The following is a 20,263-nucleotide window of genomic DNA, read 5'->3' as shown; positions in this document are numbered from 1 at the left end:
TTAAAACTCGGTTTTCAACCACTCCACAAATGTCTTGTTAGCAAACTATAGTTTTGGCAAGTCGGTTAGGACATCTACTTTGTGCATGACACAAGTAATTTTTCCAACAATTGTTTACAGACAGATTATTTCACGTATAATTCACTGTATCACAATTCCTGTTGGTCAGAAGTTGACATACACTAAGTTGACTGTGCCTTTAAACAGCTTGGAAAATTCCAGAAAATTATGTCATGGCTTTAGAAGCTTCTGATAGGCTAATTGACATCATTTGAGTCAATTGGAGGTGTACCTGTGGATGTATTTCAAGGTCTACCTTTCAACTCAGTGCCTGTCACAGCAGTTTCGCCTCATCACATTGTCCTATGTCAGATTAGACTCAGATTAGACTCTGGCCAAAACAATGGCTCCATTGCTGACACAACTAGGCAGCAACAAGCATTTTAAATTGAAAAGAGAAGTATCAGACCCATGGGACAGGCTGATCTAGTCAGTACGTTTTACTTATTAATGAATCAGTGGGTTTATTTTGTAGTTCTCATTCATGCAATTATTCTTCCAGGTTCATGTTGTCCTTGCCAGGCAATGGATAAAAAATGTCCCATCGTTCTTTCTCTCTTTTCTGGCCACGACAGATATTGAGGTTGATGAACTGTGCTATTGGCTATGTTATATAACCGGCAGATTGGAAACAACGTTCATTATTCATTCTGGCCATGTCTGCAGCTGCAGGGAGATTGTAATGGATAGTCCACAGAAAGGGTGGCAGGTAGCCTAATGGTTAGAGCGTTGGGCCAGTAACCGAAAGGTTGCTAGATAAAAATCCCCGAACTTACAATGTAAAAATCTGTCGTTCTGCCCCTGGACAAGGCAGTTAACCCACTGTTCATAGGCCGGTCATTGTAAATAAGAATTTGTTCTTAACTGACTTGCCTAGTTAAATTTAAAAAATATATATTTATTAAAAAGGACAACTGCCTGGAAACACTGGATGATTTATTGTTGCCTTATATCCAACCACTGCCTCTGCATCAGTTAATTTACATAACAATGTAGCTACATCATTAGTTGGAAGTGCTGTTGTTTAGGGCTATAAAGTGTATGCACATTGCACACCATTGCATGCATAATGATCACACTACTTACACACAAGCTCATATCTTAACAAATAGGCAGGAATATAATGACCATGGCATGCTAAAACAATCTGGCAAAAGATCATTCAGAATCTCATGAAGATGTATATTTGTTTTTTTAAATATCTACAAACAATGACTTAAGGCCTAAGTACAATAACATACCAAATAAGACATTTGTTGAAATGATTTCCTAGAAAAAAACATATACATATAAACATATACATTTTTTTATTAAACTAGGCAAGTCAGTTAAGAACAAATTCTTATTTTCAATGATGGCCTAGGAACAGTGGGTTAACTGCCTGTTCAGGAGCAGAACGACAGAACGACAGATTTGTACCTTGTCAGCCCGGGGGTTTATTACCAGTGTTCTTGTAAATTCAACACCGTGCATGCGAAATAGCCATACTTTAGTTAGTCAATAAGTTATCATTTAATAGGTTGATGATATTCCGGTCTGTTACAGTAAATCTTTGTTTTTTTTTGTGAAATGGCTTGGACCGGTAATATTAATATGTAACTTCATCTCAACGTGATAACGGCAGCTCATTCATCTATGAAAAGATAGCTACTGTATAGTAGGTCAGGTCCAAGGTTATATCAGTTACGCAAAATGAGCTCTGAGGATAGGAATTATCAATAAATAGATATATTACATCAATGTCTGCCCGGATGTGGTGTTAGGTGCTGATACTGCACATAGTGCTCTCTGGATGCCCCGTGTATTTGCACATCCTCAGTACAACTTGACGAGAATCAGATTTTGGCATGATATATTTTGAAGATGTTTTTATTTTCACACATTTTGTGTGTCAGTGTGTACATTTTCAAATTATGCAGTGTGTTCCTCACTGGCGCAGTCTATAAGCAGTTCACTTGACAAAAGCTATGTAAAAAACAAAACCACAATGGAGAACAATACCTTTTGTACATAACTGAAGCAAAGTGGGTTGAATGGAAACAGGTGTGAAGTTGAGTTGATAGTTGTATTGTAACTACTTTAAATATAACATGTATATCAACTCTCGTATTCTCCTAAGATAGAATACAGCTGCACATATTCATAAAAATGACAAATACAGTATATTACTAGATTAAACACTGCATGATTTTTTTTAATACATCATGTGGAAAACTTTAGCTGACGTTTTTAGACCCTGTGTAATAAGATACACTTTAAACATGTAGTCCACTGTAATTTCATCACTGTTACAGTATATCTATGAATACTAATACTTGTCCTTTCAGTAGTATACCGGGCTTTTGAATCTCCTATCCGTTCAATATTGGCTGGCCTTTAAGTTTCTGCCAGGTGCATTTTCTCGATTGCTTTCCAAGCGTGTGAATCCCTTTACAAATAAAATGACAGCTCTACTCTAGAATAATTCACTGATATTTATCATACTCTTACATACCATATACACAATCCCCTATAACATAAAAACACAGGCATTATCATATTTATTCTGTTCAACTATAAAAACAGATCATAGAGGTGGTTAAGTATAGGTACTGTAGGCAAAGTATTACATTGCATTGATGAGTCTCATTGAATATATAAAATGTGTTCATAATTGGTATTCTTTGGAAATTCTGTGATATTCAGTGACATTTCAGTTTGGTGTATGCTACTGTTGTCATGGGATGCTGTGGGATAATTAATTGCAGGTAATGGGATACTTTCAATATAAGTGGATAAAATAGATTTAGGCTCTTAAATCCTGATCCAGGAAGGCAGTTGACATGCCCCCCCCCCCCCCCCATTTGGGTATTTGGAAGGGCGAAGCGGACAGGTGGTTATCTTAGTCATACAGTGAGTGCCACATGGCGATCTGCTTACGGGGGTTGTCTAGCATTTGCTGCCAGTGTTGGAGGCCAGTGTTGGAGGCCTGTAAACCCAGCTGACAGCGGCCCAGGGACTCCTGCTCACCAGGACCTGCCTGGTTCAACACCTCCAAGTCCAGACTGGATTTAGACAGCAGCTCGCGGGGAACCTCCAGCATCATCATCTCATTCCACACTGGGTTCATCTTGTGCTTGACCCGTCGCGTCTGCTTCTTCTTCCTCCTCAGCTTGGTAGTCTGGTGCTTCAGGGCCAGTTTCACAGACAGGTCTAGGAACAAGGAACGAGGCTTTCACTACAATGACATCCACCAACCGAAATATTTTTCTATCTTAGCATACTCTAGCGTCAACCTGTGGATGGACTACCCATTCACGGTTGTATGGTTTAATGAGCAGTTATAGGCGTCATACAGTATGAGCAGCAATGGGTTAAATTAATAAACAGGGTGTACCTATGGAGTTCTTCAGCTTGTCTGACTGTAGTCCTCGAGCCTTCATCACCACTACTCCCAGCCGATTGGCTGCAGGCAGGTAACTTATAGACAGCAGGAGCTCTCCAGCTGCCTGGACATCCTGCCGATTGTAGTCAATAGTCAATTACACCAATTCACTGTGATTAGAACAGGTCACATGAAAACGTTTCCTCTGCAAATAATGTAAAAAACACACAGCGGGAAACTTCAACACATAGCAGACTTTAATATACATAGGTTAGAATAAATATCAACAAGCAATGTCCATTTATGAATGACAATAAGGTACGCCTGTTACCTTGACACCATCATTATTGGACACAAAGGTCTGATTCACTAGTAATCAAATGGACTGGATGAATGGCTGAGTGAGTCACCTCTGTGCCTCAGGAAGACTAGGATTCATTAGGCACAGATCCTTATAATCCCTGCCATTATACTTCTGATGCTACTGGTGAATCTCATATTGATCTGAATTTGTGCCACTTTGGTAAATGGTCTTCCTGCATGGGTTAGGGGCATTGCAACTCCTACACATACTGCAATATGTCCCAATATGTCACTTTACTAAGTGGAATATCAGAGACTCTTACAACCAGGAAAGAGTCTGTCGTAAAAATATGATTGTCTTTTTATAGGGAGGCTTTATCAACACGCTTGTCAAACTGTTTCATGCACAACCAAACTGTGGGAGGGTGATTTGAAAAATTCATATCTAGATCCAGTAGTTAACGTATTATGTTCAAACAGGCCACACACAAAAATAGGGAGCCCACTAATGGACAAAAAGTCAACGATTGTGCATTAGCCAATATGCAGCATAGACGAGGCATGATTGTCTTTTTAGGGGATGCTTGAAAATGACATGTTAACTACATCATTCTAACAGCACCAAAGAGCACAGTACAATTTTACAGCTTGAGCAACCCTTTATAGACTGCGATACATAGCAAGTAAACCCTTTAAAGTAGCAGCCTGACTCACTCTTTGATTTGCTGTGAGCAATAGATCAAAGGGGTCGTAAGTAATCGATGCAAAGGGAATGGGGTGGTCTGTTTTTTTTTAAATTAGTGTTCTTCTCTGAGTCATAACTCTGCACATCCACATCCAAATCAACAGTTTTGTGAAAATGTTTCTCTCTCTTTCAGTGGACGTCTGATAAATCAAACATCTTATCTCTTTCTTCAGTGGAGTATCATAGTGTGTAATCTCCTGAGGAGCTGCAGCACAGTCTACTGCTGTGTGTGTCATCACTGGCTTCTGTCAGCCCCATCTGCCCCCTGTGTTCTCTTTATGCAGCTATGACCATTATATAAAGAGCTGAAAAACTTCTCACTGTGTTCAATTAGAAATCATTTATAGCTATTCTCCCGCGGAGGTGTATCACTTGCGTCACAGCCTACATCGTACAAACTGCCGCCTTCCCCTCCCTGCATTTCTCAGCCTCCTCCTGTCCTCTCTATCTCCTCTATCTGCTCTTTGTCTTTGGCAAAGACTGATTTCTCTCGTGTCATCCTCGTATCTCTCTCCGTCATCTCCCTCTCGTGCATCATCCCTGTTTGTGATTCCTGGCAGGACTTCATGCTCTCTTGCGCATCCCAGAATAAAGATAGTCCCAAGGGTTTGTGATGACGTAGATTCTGATCTCCTGCCTAGCTTGGAGGCTTACGATGGAGCTGCCAGGAAGGACTGGAGAGCTGGCTGTTTTTTTATTAAATCCCTATTTGCATTCAGGTGTCCTTGTAGCCGAGGTTTTGAAGAACAGCTTGTGGGTGGACAGAATGAGCTGTTCCGAAAGAAAAGAGAAAGAAGATCATATTGGGGTTTCTTATAATTCCCTTTAGGTTAACATAAAGCCGGATGGTTGTCGCTTTATCTTGAGGAGGCTTGACGGTGCTTGTTACAGGGTAGCCATACAGACAGGCAGACCAAGCTATTGAGATAAATGAGTTTGGCCTTGAGTAAAAACAATTTTGATCACAGTGCCTAGTATTCAGTTTCACCAGATCCACAGAACAGTTGTCCAGTTTGAGAGCTGGGATGGCTCAAGTCACTATCAGATCACCGAGGGGTAAGGGCTCTCGAAGGATGCCATGGCAACGCCTACTTTTTTATAACGTACACCTGACAGCCCAGAGAAGCACAGGTTAGAGATAGTTAGTGGAAACACACAAAATAGCAGTGACTCAGCCAATACATCTCACCCCAATTCAGAATCCCTCATCATACCACCCAATCTTCAAAAGAAGATAAACAGTTACAGTACTCAAACTATATCTATGATGGTCTCAAATAAGGAACACAGTCTTATTCAATTCAATTTACAAAAATAGAATAATATTAAAAGAGGAACTGCACGCGCTGATTTGGCTCCTTTTATGGCTCGCTGCGGCCTTCTGGGAGAGAGGAAAAGAGGAGCTGGGATCCTTTGAGAGGTTCATGGCTCTGTTCAAGGCAGTCTTCGACCATCCTCCCAGAGGGCAGAAAGGGAGGGGAGATACTTCTCCAGCGGGGTGCCCAGACCGCTGGGGAGTATGCCCTCACCTTTCAGACTGTGTCAGCCTCCAGCAGTTGGAATGAGCCGGAGCACCGCACTCTTTTCCGGTGAGGATTGCGCAAAGAGGTCCAGACGGAGTTGGCGTGTCGAGATGACAACCTATCCTTGGACGCACTCATCGCGATGGCCATCCGTCTGGATAACCTTCTTCTGGAGCACCGGCACCTACCTCTCTCCTCGCCCTTCTGCTTTGGCTGTCCTGAGGCAGAGCCTGAACCCATGCAGGTAGGGGCCACACACCTTTCCACGGAAGAGCGGCGTTGCCGGAGACAGCTGGGGCTCTGTTCCTATTGCGACCAGGAGGGGCACCAGCTTCAGTGGTGTCTGGTGCGTTCCAACCCGGGGTCCACTATGGCAGAGGGGCGGCCATGTATGCGCACAAACCAATCTCCCCGGCACGCTCCAGCAGGGAAACTACTTCCTCTTCCTGTGCCTCAGCGGCCTTGGTCCCATCTGTCCATAGACTTTGATACTGACCCCCCCCCATCTGATGGTTTCATCACTGTTATGGTTATTGTGGACAGATTTTCCAAATCCTGCCGTTTTATCCCTCTCTCTGGTCTCCTTACAGCTCTCCAGGTGGCAGAGGCACTGTTCCAGCAGGTCTTCCGGCACTATGGCCATCCGTAGGACGTCGTCTCTGACCATGGCCCCAATTCACATCGCGGGTATGGAGAGCCTTCATGGAGAAGCTGGAGGCCATGGCCAGCCTCGCATTCGGGTAACGGCCTTGGTCCAATGGGCAGGTGGAGAGTACCAACCAGGAGCTGGGGAGGTTCTTAAGGAGTCACTGCCAGGACCGGCAGGGGGAGGGGCCCGGTACTGTCATGCATACTCCCACTCACCCTCTCCAGTGATTGACATTACCAGTCAACTAACCACAGGCCCTGACAACCATTATTATGCACACCTGCTCCCCATCATTATGCACAACTGGACTTCATCACCTTGATTACCGTCCCTTTATTTAGCCCTCGGTAGCCTCAGTCATCAGGCAGTATTGGTTTGATTCGATTCACGTTCTGTACACTTGTTTTATTTATCTGCATTTATCATTATTAAACTCACGTTCTGCACCTGCTTCCTGACTCCCGGCGTATTTGTGACACTCCTCAAGAAATGCCTGCGGCTATGACAGAAAACAAACTTGAGTTGGCTTGGGGGTGTGGTTTGATGTGGGTGTTTCTTACGCGGGCCCTTTCCACCACTAGGACACAACCATCTGTCAGAACCTTGCCCGCAGCCGTTTCCTCCCACTCAATCTCAACAAACCTCCTGGAGGTTGAGTTGAATAACTACAGATGCGTGAGGAGATGACGGAGAACTTTGAATAGGTCTGTAGCCTACAGAGTAATAACGAAAAGAATGCAATTGCTGAATGCATGTATACATTTTAAACTAAGTGTTTTGATAACGTTTAAAATGTAGCAACAGTTCCATGTAGAATAAACAACCCTTTACATAATACCGTAGAAGCAGTGTTCTGCTAACATAACAATGAGCACCTTTCATTGACATTCCCAGTCGATACAGATACTGTGCCTATCAGCCTGTCAAGTGGTAGTGGGGCTACCTTGGCAAACATGTCAGAGTGGTCATACCTTCCTGTGTGAAATCCCGTATGCAACAGGAGTTCCCTGATCAGATGCAGAATACACAGGGTTTCTCCCTCCCCATATTGACTGACACCATTCAATCATTTAAAAAAAGACAATACAAGTAAAAGTTGTTTCTAGTAAAATGTTTATGCAGAGTGCAAGATCTCTCTCCATTCAGAGACATCTGTATCAAGCTCATCTGTCAGTCTGGACTTCATCCCATCATCTTGCAAGTCTTCATGTGCTGGCTCCATTCATGTTTCTGTTAACACATGCACATAGTCACTGTTCTATTACCAATGGCAGTTAGGATAGGTAATATCTGACACACAAACGGGTGTTATGTTGAAGTTTGAACAAGTCAGACTAGACTTACCTAATTCTGTTCTCTCTATCAACGACTGTTGGTGAGCAGGCAAGAGGTGAGGCTGGAGGTGAGGTCTTTGCCAGAACCCCTTTGATGGGCATAGCAGCGTAGATCAGCTCCTGGCCCCTCGTCAAAGATACTGGTCGGTTACACACACACAGAGCACTGATTACGATTAGCCTGGTGGATCCAACCTGAACACTGGGTTCATCTTTCTATTTCACTTCAGATCAAGCTTGTTCCACCAAGCTCGCTTATGCCCCGGACATTATATGCATCTAAAAAGGTAGAAAATAAGCAACAAGTAATGTCAGTTTACATCAATTATGTTTCACAATTGGGTTATCAGAATGTATCAAAGTAACGAAGCGGGTTACCTTGTGTATTTGTACAAATGATGAGCCTGTGAAAGCTGTTGCCGCCGACAGGTGAAGGTTGCTGGCCAGATACTTGCCATAGGAATGCTCACAGCGAGGGCAAGTCTGCATGATGCTGATGAGGGCCCTCTTGCTGGTCTCTATGCTGCATGTTTGGCTGCAAACTAGACATCTCTGGAACAACCATATTTATTTGTGCCCTACCTGGACACTAACTTAGAGTGGCATGGAAATATGATTACATCGCTAAAGTAACCAAATAATTAGTATGATACAACTTTGCCATAGTATGGTGTCGTCAAATCAAATTTAGAGAGATGGCAATGTTGTCATTACTGTTACGAGCAAAGTTTGTAAAGAAAAATGAGCTAGCACTGCTAATGTTAGCTAACTAAAATACGGTGGTCCCCTCAATCTTAGAACATCAGTCATGACAAAAGGATTTCCTACTAATTATTTGCCTTTTGAAATGTTAACGTTTCTCCATGCCAAATCAAGTTGGATTTAGGTAGGCTAACGCTAACCAGCTAGCTAGCTAACATCAGCTATGTTAGCGATGATAGTGATAATGATTATCAGTAAACATAACCAGATACATAAACCAGCAGTCTATGGTTTAGTTACCGGTATACTCACCACCACTGGGGACCAACAAACTCCAGCCACCTATTCCGCATGATAGGGTCCTTCGGCAGGGCATGCAAACCATAGTTATTGGTTATGCTTCTTGCTGGACGCTTGCATTGCATGGTCAATCCATATAGATATTTTGAGTCTCAAACGGCCGTGATCCTTTGAACATGTTGGCTGGGGGCGATTAAACAACGGAGACCCATTTAAAGAAGGGAAGCGAAGTGGGAGGAGTGGTGATTTGCATGTGGAGCTTGGCAAAACGGGGCATGATTTGTTGACATAATTATAATCCAAACCCACCCTTCAATTCCAAACTGAATTTATGACCAAAATGACCCTATTTAGACTTTGTAGTCAATTTTGACAATATAATAAATGTTCTGCCAATAGGCCATTTTCAAAAAGATTAGTTCATTTTTAGGAGCAGTTGCTCTTTAACTTTGCGGCCAATGCTGTCTACTATATATCAATGATAAGAACAGGGTAGCCTACCTGTTTTGGTGGTTGTAGGTCGACCCAGCAGTCTGCGTTGGACATCATGCCCACATCAACCAGCTTGAACCTCATGAGGCCCAGGTTGGTGTTCTGGGAGAAGTGGTCACAACTGTGAAGGGAGAGAGCCACTTCACCCTCCACCTCATACCCTCCTGGTAGGGAGAACACCAGGCCTTCCTCCCAGTGGGTGTGGCTGGTCAGGCGTCGCAACGAAGTCTGGGCCTCCCTCTGTCCTGCTGCTAAGGTCAGGACTCCGGCCACATAGCCCTCACAGCCCGACCCCACACTCAAATGCTCCGCTACAGAGGAAGACAGAGAGGGAAGGAAGGCAACAGAGAGAGGGGGAGCGAACCCTGAGAATAGCAGTCTATTGATGTAGTTTTAATTACATTTTTACATTTTACATTTTAGTAATTTAGCAGATGCTAAATTACTCAAATCCAGAGCGATTTAAAGTTAGTGCATTCATCTTAAGAAAGCTAGATGGGATAACCACATATTAGTGAGTAGTGTCTGTTCACAAAAGGCCTTCTTTAAGGGGGGTCTGGGTGAAAAGGGGGTGCGGGGGGGGGGTACTGTGGGATTATTTAAAATACTCTTAGAAGAGGATCGATCGGGTTTAAAATGTTTTCAGAAGATTGGCAAGGACTCTACTGTCCTAGCTTCAGGGGGAAGTTGGTTCCACAATTGGGGTGCCAGGACAGAGAAGAGCTGGGCTGACTGGAAGCTGCCCTCCCGTAGGGGGGAGGGCCAATAGAACAGAGGTGGCAGAACGAAATGCCCGCATTGGGTGTGTAGGGCTTGAGCATAGCCTGAAGGTAGAGGGGGGCAGTTCTTCTTGCTGCTCCGTAGGCAAGTACCATGGTCTTGTAGCAGACGCGCGCTTCGACTCGAAGCCAGTGGAGTGTGCGGAGGAGAGAATCTCATTAGCTGTTCCCAATTCTGCAAAATACCAGGTCTGCAAAATATCTTATTATGTCAAATTCACTGAAGTTAGAACTTTATAGGCTATGTATTTATAAGGAGAGAATGCGTATGTCTAGTAGATGTGTTTATGATAAACAATGCAGAAGCACTTTGCAGACCCGGCATAGGTCTCTCCCAACAGTTTCTCTAACAGCAAAGCAGACGGTACGCCTTGAATAAAAATAGTAATTAATGAAGCTAAAGGCTTGGATATAATGAGATATAATTGAGCACTCGGCAGGTGATAAACAAACCAGAGGCAGGACTCGCAGATAGCTGGCCTGCGGAGAACCTGTGTCCTCCGTTAGCATATCTCAATAGGCGTATGATGCTGGTATGAACAGTCTGACAGCATTGCACCCGGACCCCACCACCAACTACAACCCACCCAACCGCCGGCAAGGCAAAGTAGATTGTTGACCTTTTCATTGGGTGACGCATCAGCATCTAGTCGCTAAGCATCGACATATGGGGACCAGCCAACAGAGGGCAAATGCAAAGGCATCCAAGCTACTCGACCCCTTTTCAAATCCCCCACAGTCTTATGAAGGGGGAGGCCGGTGGATTGCTTTTTCTTACCACAAATGAAATCAATTATTTTGTAGATGGAGGACATAAAAGAAGGGTTAGAATATTGAAATAGATTAAGCCAGTGTGACAGTGTTGGTGCGTCATCACTTTGCCACTCTATTGGCTTCGGAATATTGCTCCACAAGACACGATGCACTGAGGGGATTGGGTTGTGAGGTCTCCATTTACAGTTTCAATCTATTTGTCACTATTGATTAACTGTTGCCTCACATTTATTTATTACATTTGCAGACAACTGCCTCTTAGTTTTTTCCTTTATCCTTGTTTTCAATTGCAGAAGACATCTGCTTGTTGACCTCTTTGATAATGTTAATAAATGAGGTTTGACAGAAAGAAATGCACTGTCATGGAAGTACTTAAATACAGTTGAAGTTGGAAGTTTACATACACCTTAGCCAAATACATTTCAAATCAGTTTTTCACAATTCCTGACCTCCAATTCCAATCCTAGTAACAATTCCCTGTCTTAGGTCAGTTAGGATCTCCACTTTATTTTAAGAATGTGAAATGTCAGAATAATAGTAGAGATAATGATTTATTTCAGATTTGATTTCTTTCTTCACATTCCCAGTGGGTCAGAAGTTTACATACACTCAATTAGTATTCCTGCCTCATGATGACATCTATTTTGTGAAGTGCACCAGTCCCTCCTGCAGCAAAGCACCCCCATAATATGATGCTGCCACCCCCTGCTTCATGGTTGGGATGGTGTTCATCGGCTTTTCCCTTTTTTCCTCTAAACATAACGATGGTCATTATGGCCAAACAGTTCTATCTTTGTTTCATCAGACCAGAGGACATTTCTCCAACAAGTACGATATTTGTCCCCATGTGCAGTTGCAAACCGTAGTCTGCCTTTTTTATGGCGGTTTTGGAGCAGTGGCTTCTTCCTTGCTGAGCGGCCTTTCAGGTTATGTCGATATAGGACTGTTTTTTACTGTGGATGTCGATACTTTTGTACCGGTTTCCTCCAGCATCTTCACAATTTCCTTTGCTGTTGTTCTGGGATTGATTTGCACTTTTCGCACCAAAGTAAAAGATTAGAGGGAAAAAACGCTTTAATGTCCAAAAACCAGGAACACGTACAAATGGGTGAAGCCAAAACACAGGCGCAAACACAACCCAAGGACCACTGGTAATACCCGGACAGCAAAAACCCAACAATAAACAATACACCTCTTACATACACAGCAACAAGCCCGCACAAACACAAGCGGGCTAATCGAACTTAAATCACACCAACCCAAAAACACCAACAAGGAACAGGTGAAAACAATTAGACAAAACCAAACGAAAAGGGAAAAAGTATGTTTAATAGGTAAACTAGGGTCAATATCATGTTTAGTGATACCTCACCCTTCATAACTTCCATGAAGTGGACATGCTGGCAGATCATACTGTTGAGATTGTTGCCTTACCTTCTATCACGGTGATGTGTAGCTCGTTCTGGTCTGTATAATAGGTGAGAGAGAAATGCAGCTTGGGGTGGAGGATGGAGCTGCTTGTTGTCATCCCATTGGTTAGAGCCCTTGCACAGGGGGTTTTGTCCTTTGAGTCTGGGAAAGGAGACGGCGTTAGGGCTGGTCAATTCCTTGGTAACAGAATTGCGCTGAGATTTTTCACTTAAAATGTATGCCAAACAAAAACCATTGATTTCAAAGTTCAACAAACGCTACAACTCCATGCACAAGGACTACTTTTAACAATTTACACTGAACATTTGACAAAAAACACATTTACTGGAAGAAATATGCAGATGCAAAGTTTGGTAACAGAATTTTGGTAAAATCTCCCTCAATTGTTTTATGTGTCCACGTTTTCCAAAAACTCTGTTAAATATATGCTCCGAATTAAGTCTTAACAATGTCTGCAGAAAGAATGGGGTGTCAGCTATGACATGATACATTGACTTTGAAACATTTATTTTGGTTATTGAACTACAGTAAGTAAAGTGGATTTACACCCGGTAACGGAATTGTGTTAATGGAATTTATTCATGGGTCTGTGATCTGTACTACACAGAAATGCATAATTATGTATATGAATGTCATTCTTTTCATGGTGATGTATCCTAAATCGGTACACAAAGGTATAAATATGCAATATCCTCCTTTGCATATTTGGGTATTATTCTTCACAATGGCTATTATTTTAATGAGCTCTGCCCCCAAACAAGACCAAATTTGTTTGGTCCAGACCAGACCAAATCTGAACCAATCATAGACGTCTATGTTCTACAAGTTTGGACATCGAAGTGCAGCACAGTAGGGTAGAGTTCAGTACATTATAGTTCAGTACAGTATAGCATAGTTCAGTACAGTACAGTAGAGTGCAGTAGACTTCAGTACAGTACAATACAGTACATTATTGTGTGCTCTACTCCAGTGTGCTCTACACTTAACTTGTACTGTACTGAACTCTTTCATTTTCATATACATTTACATTTAAGTCATTTAGTGCTTATAAATTGGTGCATTCACTTATGACATCCAGTGGAACTTTACAATAGTGCATCTAAATATTTTAAGAACTATCCTATCCTAGGTATTCCTTAAAGAGGTGGGGTTTCAGGTTTTCCTTCCTGCTGTACTTTGTACTTGGGGAGCTAGTTTTGACTGTAATGTTCCTCAGTGGTAGGGAGGCTGGATGAACTTTCCAAAGCCTGGAATTTTCCTTGTGTACTGTAACTGTAATATACTGTACAAACTGTGGTTTGTGACTATGATTTCCCATTGTAGCCAATTCAATTGCAGACATTCTGTTACCAATGTTTCGGAAATTAAATGATCGATTTGGTAACACAATTTCAAGTTTTAATCACTGAATAATTCATGAACAAAATTGGTATCAGTAAAAATACTACAACTAATTGATAGGTCTACCTTTACTTGTTTACTTGTACTTTTTTGTAATTTCTCATGAGAGGAAGAGAAATTTTAAAATATATTAAAGATGTATGGGTTTTTGGTAACGTAATATCAAGTAATTTCTCATGAGAGGAAGAGAAATTTTAAAATATATTAAAGATGTATGGGTTTTTGGTAACGTAATATCAAGGCACAAGGCAATTTCTCTTAAACTTACAGATAGCAGAAACATTTCGCAAAAATAAATATAAGTTTTGATATTAGTTGGCAGGGATCTTTACTTCCAACATTATTGTGTTTTGATTGATTTGTACTTCCTTTTCAGACTTTTTCTGTAAGATGTTTCCTAAGACCCCTTTTCCATCTGTTTGACCAGAAATCGAAGGCTTTGCTCATTCCAAATTGTGTATATACATTTTCATTTCTCTAAAATATAGACCCTTAGCTTTCATTTGACACCCAATTTGATATGCTCCTATGAACTTCACAAGTTGGTGCTCATGGGTCCTTTTATATGGAAATTACCGTCTGTTTGTCTTCCTGGGGACATTGAATGGTAAATGTGTGCATCAACTAAACCATGAAAATCAGTGCATCGTACATTTATTTTTTTAGAAACAATTATTTGAGAAACTATGTATAGCCAAACTGGCTGTTAACGTAAGGCAACTGAATTCAGGTGTAAGAAAGCACCAAGAATAGCAGTAGGAAGATCTTAGCCTTCTAGGACCAGTCCTATCCATCATGCATTAGGTTCCATTGACTGGACACATCAATAACACTAAGTGGATGAGTGTAGGGACGAGGGAGGGAAGAAGGGAGAGTGGGACAAAGCCTTTGATCACAATGCTCTGGCAGGAGGAGAGGTGAGTTTATTTGCATTTATCCTTTATTTAACTAGGCAAGTCAGTTAAGAACAAATTCTTATTTACAAAGACGGCCTACCCCGACCAAACCCTAACCCGGACGACGCTGGGCCAACTGTGTGCTGCCCTATGGGGCTCCCAATCACGGCGGGTTGTGATACAGTCTGGAATCTAACTAGCGTCTGTAGTGACGTCTCTAGCACTGAGATGCAGTGCCTTAGACTGCTGAACCACTTGGGAGCCCAACAGAGGAGGGCGAGGGGAATGAAATGTGCCGCCTTAAAGACAGAACTAAGAATCACAGTCTTCCCGCAGACAAATGGTGCCGCCTTAGACCGGTAATGAAGTCTAGTTAAGTAACTCAAACACAATTATCTAGACTGAGTAAGTGGTAGGAAGTGATTGACTACAGTAATTAGCAACAACATTTGTTTCTGCCAAGAAACTGACACGATTTTTTTTCACATGTAAAATTTCACCTGAAAAATGTTGAATCTAAATAACTGAAGTGTATAACACATTGTATATGATGAAGGCATAGTAGCTGTGAAAAGAATAGGAAACGATAAAGGAATTTATCTTGTTTAATTCAGGGTGTATGTTATTGGTTGGGGTTTACCTTGTCTGAGGATCGTGAATGTGTCAGAGCTGTCAGTTGCTTGGTTACCAGCATCAGGCTCAGTCGAGGGTCTCTCGGGAGAGGGCTCGCCCCCCTTCTCTGAGGCATGATCAGGGTAGCTGATGACCTCAGATGAGGTCACAGATGGTTTGGGCTTGTATATTTTAGGAAATTTCAACGATGTCCTTGGTTGGATGGGCTCTGTGGATTTTTCCACACTGAACTAGAGGAGGAAGAGATGGTTAAACACAGGCTAATAATACTGTACTATGATACAAGGTGTGGTGAGAAATCACAGCTAGTTTGTAGACTGCTTTCATGAAGATTTAGTGTTGGTCGTGCAGTTCAAAGACAGCAAGCCTGCTGTATGCAATCAATCCCAGAGGGGTTCATTATGGCCATAGCAGTCCATTATCACTGCAGTCTGGCAATTCACAGGAAAACATGGAACACCAATTTACAGTGAATGCAACTCTCTGACAGTCAGCTAAATGTGGGCCACTCAGATGGGTGAGTTATGGTTATGATTGCTAAGAATTTCCATCCATTCTCCTGGGCATGCATCATTACTCTCCCAAATCAAACTCTCAATGATAACATTGACTGGTAACTGGAAGCTATTATTTTAAAGTATTGAACTTTATTTATGCTTGTGGAATAAATTGCACACTGTTAAGTTACATTCCATAATGGGATATAAACAATTCAGAGGAGGACTAAATCTCTCCACCCAGCAAGTGTTCTTTCACCTCCTTAGCAGCACAGTTGAAGTGCTGCAAAAAGCAAGCTGACTGCAACGTGGTGTCCCCCTGGTGCACACATCATGTGCGAGGGCTTGTGTATGCTGAGGAAAGGAAGGCTGTGTGCATAGACTAGACGTAACATAGTAAATGTACATCTGGGACGATCAAATCAGAATAAAAAGTCACGTTTGGTATGGTTACATAAGACAAAGGTTAGGAGTTCGGTTAAAGGATGAACACAAACGTCTCGTAACCCAAAGGTTGCGTGTCTGAATCTCATCACGGACAACTTCGGCATTTTAGCTAATTAGCAACTACTTAGCATGTTAGCTTAACTTTAACCTAACTCCGAACCTTAACCCTAACAATCCTTTGACCTAACTCCTAGCCCTAACCTCAACCCTAACCCCTAGCCTAGCTATCGTTAGCCACCTAGCTAATGTTATCCACAACCAATTGTAATTCTTAACATATCATACGAAATGGATGATCGACATCCAGAAATTAATACACACCAAATGAAACTTAACATATAATACTAATTGGAGTGTCCCAGATTTACATTTACTATATTAAGTCTACGCCTGAGTCCAGGTTGTAGCGTGAGCTGCAGGGGTATCCTGCTCCCCAAATTACACTGACACAGATGTGCAGGGAACCCATGCATTCTTTATTAGGCTAGTCCCAGCAGGTTTTGTTCCGCTCTGAAAGATTCTGAATCACTCATCACCTCGTCACAAACTCATCGGATTGCTGGGTGCGAACATACGCGTGTCTTTAAAAAATATATATTATCTGCTTCTAACACCATTATTTAGCCATCATCAAATGAGACCCATATTCAGGAACACTACACAGACCATTAGGCCATAGGAATTAAACGCACTGTAGTTTGTTTAAACACACTGTAGCTCTTCAAAGTGGTTGCTGAGGTGTTAAGTCTGCTTCAAAGCTGTGGGATCTCACTCTATGACTAATCAGTCAAGGTCAAATGTGGACATACGTGCAACACCTTTCGCTTGGCTCAGAGAGAGGATGGGTGGGTTCACTGTAAAGGGGACTGCAACAGACAATCAACCTGTCTCACAGAAAGGACACTGTTTGTGAGCAGAACTGTGATACAATGCCACAAGCCAAGTCACAGGTTAAGCCTCCTGCAGCCCATAGGAACAAGAATAGAGTGCTATACTAACTGTACTCCAGTGCCTATCCAGGCTCTATCTTAATGCACTCCTTTATTGTAATGTAACCCCTATCTGATGTTTTTTTTTACTTCTTCATTTCCTGTGTTACAATCTTGATATCAGTTAAGGGAGATATCAAAGGCAGGCATAAGCAGATATTTGTCATCATCTTAGCCTGTTCAAAAATCAAGAGTAGTTGTTGTGTCAGTGTATTAAACAACTGTAGTTAGCTATATTATTTACCAAGAGAAACTGTAGTTACACAAAGTAAGTTAGTTACCACTCAGAGTAGTTACTACTCAGTGAAACTGTAGTTGCTCAAATCAAACATAAAGGACAAAGCTTTTTGCACTACAATTATAGATCACAAATGAGATATTTAAAAAAAACAGCTCTACACATGATATGACATTTAGTCAATGTTATCACTCAATAACCATGGCATTCACTCCAGTCCCACGCCACATAAACCTAGTGACACAGATTCACCAAGTCCCCTGCGGTGATGGTAGTTACCCTCCCAGGAAAGTAAGCTCTCTAAGATCTGAGTCTATGTCCAAGTACTGTAGTAGGGCAGCTCACCTTCTCTGAGGAGTGCAGAACACTGGGTTTAGCCTTCTCTGGGTCTGCATCTTCACCACTTTCCAACTTGCCTTTCTTACAGGACCTGCAGATCAGTGAGAGCCCACAGAGAGTGAGGATGCCTGACGCAGTGCCCAGCGTAGCACCAAGGACAGCAGCTGTGGTGAAAATCATGCTGGTCAAGAAGGGCAACACAGGAAAAAAATAAAAAGGAAGAAAGGAAGCTAAAAATGTCCAAGTTATTCTTCAGGCAGCATTACAAATAAAGATGCTGATTGGTTCGTCTGCAGCAAATGTCCCACAAAAATAGGATGCTTTTTCAGGAGACAGGCTACAATTCATTCGGGTACCAGCAGTTGGTTGGAGGAGGACTTTCAATCTGCAGTTCCCTCATGCAGAGACAGAGGGAGAATGTTCCTGTCTGCAGAAGAGAATAGCATGAGAGAGAGGCAGTCTGCATTGTCTACTTGCATATATTCAGTGAGAGGAGGGATGGGTTAATGACAAAGGGAGAGAAAGGAGTGGGAGGGTACAGGCTGGTGTCTGGTTAGCTGGTTAGGACAGAATATGTCTGTTTCATGTATTATGTCTGTTTCATTTATGCTTACCTTCCCTGTCTCTCTTTTGCTTTTTATCTCTAAGTTTCTCTCTCTTCCTTCCTTCTCTTCCCCACTACCCCTTTCCTGTTGCCCTCAGACACATCCATGTCTGACATCTGAAAAAATCCTGCTCCCCAGAATAACTTTTTTTTTTTACACACCAACAGAAAGTTTTTAAAAATAGGCTGATCTCATTCCCCTTCTCTCAATGCACTATCCTATCCCCATTATGCTGTTCAGCCAAGGGAATGTGCACCACCACAATATTTATGTTTATTCATTCCATGGCTAGAAAAAGGATATCTCTCTGAATTGAACATCTCTCTGAATCTGAAATAGCTAGAGTATGAAGACATGTCATTTAGCCACATGAACAGTAAAAAAAATATATATTCTCGCTCATCAAATTCTATATTTGGTCCCCCAACCTTGCCTTAATATGCAGTTTCCATGGAAACAACATAACCCACAGTACAAACAGACCCCCAAAACCTGTAAAAACAACTTGAGGCCAAGCACTGTTCTTAGCACTGCTGTAACCAGAAGTACAGCACTTGAACATGACAAATAAAAAGGTTCAAAGGCTAATTTACTAACAACAGTAGCTGACTGCAAGTAGTTCCACTTTGCAAGCTCTTCTGGAAACATGCTGTATAATGAAAGCCATCACCATGGCTGTCTGGATAACTTAATAACACTTTAGGCTTCTTTTACATTCCATCCCCATGTCTAGATGAATCACATCTTGAAATTTCCCCCAGGGCAGTGGCCATCTCCAAACTGTGTGATGAGGTATGACGTATGCTGACTCAGTTTGGTTTTCCTGGCCGCTTTCATTCAGAAGGCAATACTGGTTCATAATTCTCATTTTTAACACAGCCCATCTATACAATTGAAAAAAAGATAGCATTCTATAGGTTTACATGTGTCCAGCAATCTACATCCAGTGTTACATTTATGTTATGCAGGTGAATGAGGACCCAAAAGCGACTTGGCGAAAACAGAGTCTTTAATCCAGTTTAAGGAAATAGCAATACTCCTAGACAAATCGGAGCGGTAAATAAAGCATAAAACAATTTCACTCGTAATCACGAGAACTGACTGGAGACTCGATAATAAACTGCAGGTTGCCTCGGGAAGGCACTTGACCGTAGCAGACTCAGACACCTGCTCACCACGCAGCATCTGAGGGAAACACGACACGACAGGGCGATACAAAGACACAGCACGGTGAACAATATACAAGGATCCGACAGGGCAGAAACGGAAAACAAGGGGAGAAATAGGGACTCTAATCAGGGGAAAAGATAGGGAACAGGTGTGGGAAGACTAAATGATTGATTAGGGGAATAGGAACAGCTGGGAGCAGGAACGGAACGATAGAGAGAAGAGAGAGAGAGAGGGAGAGAGAAAAAGGGGAACGAACCTAAAAAGACCAGCAGGGGGAAAACGAACAGAAGGAAAAGCAAAATGACAAGACAATATAAGACAAAACATGACAATTTACATTACATTTAAGTCATTTAGCAGACGCTCTTATCCAGAGCGACTTACAAATTGGTGCATTCACCTTATGACATCCAGTGGAACAGTCACTTTACAATAGTGCATCTAAATCTTAAAGGGGGGTGAGAGGGATTACTTATCCTATCCTAGGTATTCCTTAAAGAGGTGGGGTTTCAGGTGTCTCCGGAAGGTGGTGATTGACTCCGCTGTCCTGGCGTCGTGAGGGAGTTTGTTCCACCATTGGGGGGCCAGAGCA

The 20,263-nt window shown here is 42.2% G+C and overlaps 1 protein-coding gene across 1 annotated transcript; it reads right to left on the bottom strand.

Annotated features, from left to right (window-relative positions):
• Positions 1–1,915: 1,915 nt before the first annotated feature.
• Positions 1,916–18,596, bottom strand: LOC124035884 (synaptotagmin-13-like). The gene is made up of 6 exons (XM_046349702.1): positions 17,903–18,596; positions 15,394–15,616; positions 12,460–12,597; positions 9,482–9,783; positions 3,437–3,557; positions 1,916–3,252 (listed from the first exon to the last, which is right to left on the bottom strand). Exons 1-6 carry the CDS (start codon positions 18,074–18,076, stop codon positions 2,942–2,944), a joined length of 1,269 nt encoding a protein of 422 aa, XP_046205658.1. The 5' UTR covers positions 18,077–18,596; the 3' UTR covers positions 1,916–2,941.
• Between the last annotated feature and the right edge of the window lie 1,667 nt (positions 18,597–20,263).

This window comes from Oncorhynchus gorbuscha, linkage group LG05 (genome assembly GCF_021184085.1).
Source record: "Oncorhynchus gorbuscha isolate QuinsamMale2020 ecotype Even-year linkage group LG05, OgorEven_v1.0, whole genome shotgun sequence".
Taxonomy (NCBI): Eukaryota; Metazoa; Chordata; class Actinopteri; order Salmoniformes; family Salmonidae; genus Oncorhynchus; species Oncorhynchus gorbuscha.
Note: the sequence above shows the minus strand (reverse complement) of the source record. Positions and strands in the feature narration are given on the sequence as shown.

Bases quoted from the DNA above. Each gene is read 5' to 3' on its own strand.
- LOC124035884 (XM_046349702.1), bottom strand. From the start codon at position 18,076: ATGATTTTCACCACAGCTGCTGTCCTTGGTGCTACGCTGGGCACTGCG. The intron at 9,784-12,459 runs GTAAGGCAACAA...CTTCCTCTGTAG, and splicing joins ACACATCACCGTGATAGAAG to CGGAGCATTTGAGTGTGGGG. The intron at 3,253-3,436 runs GTACACCCTGTT...CCTTGTTCCTAG, and splicing joins CAAGCTGAAGAACTCCATAG to ACCTGTCTGTGAAACTGGCC.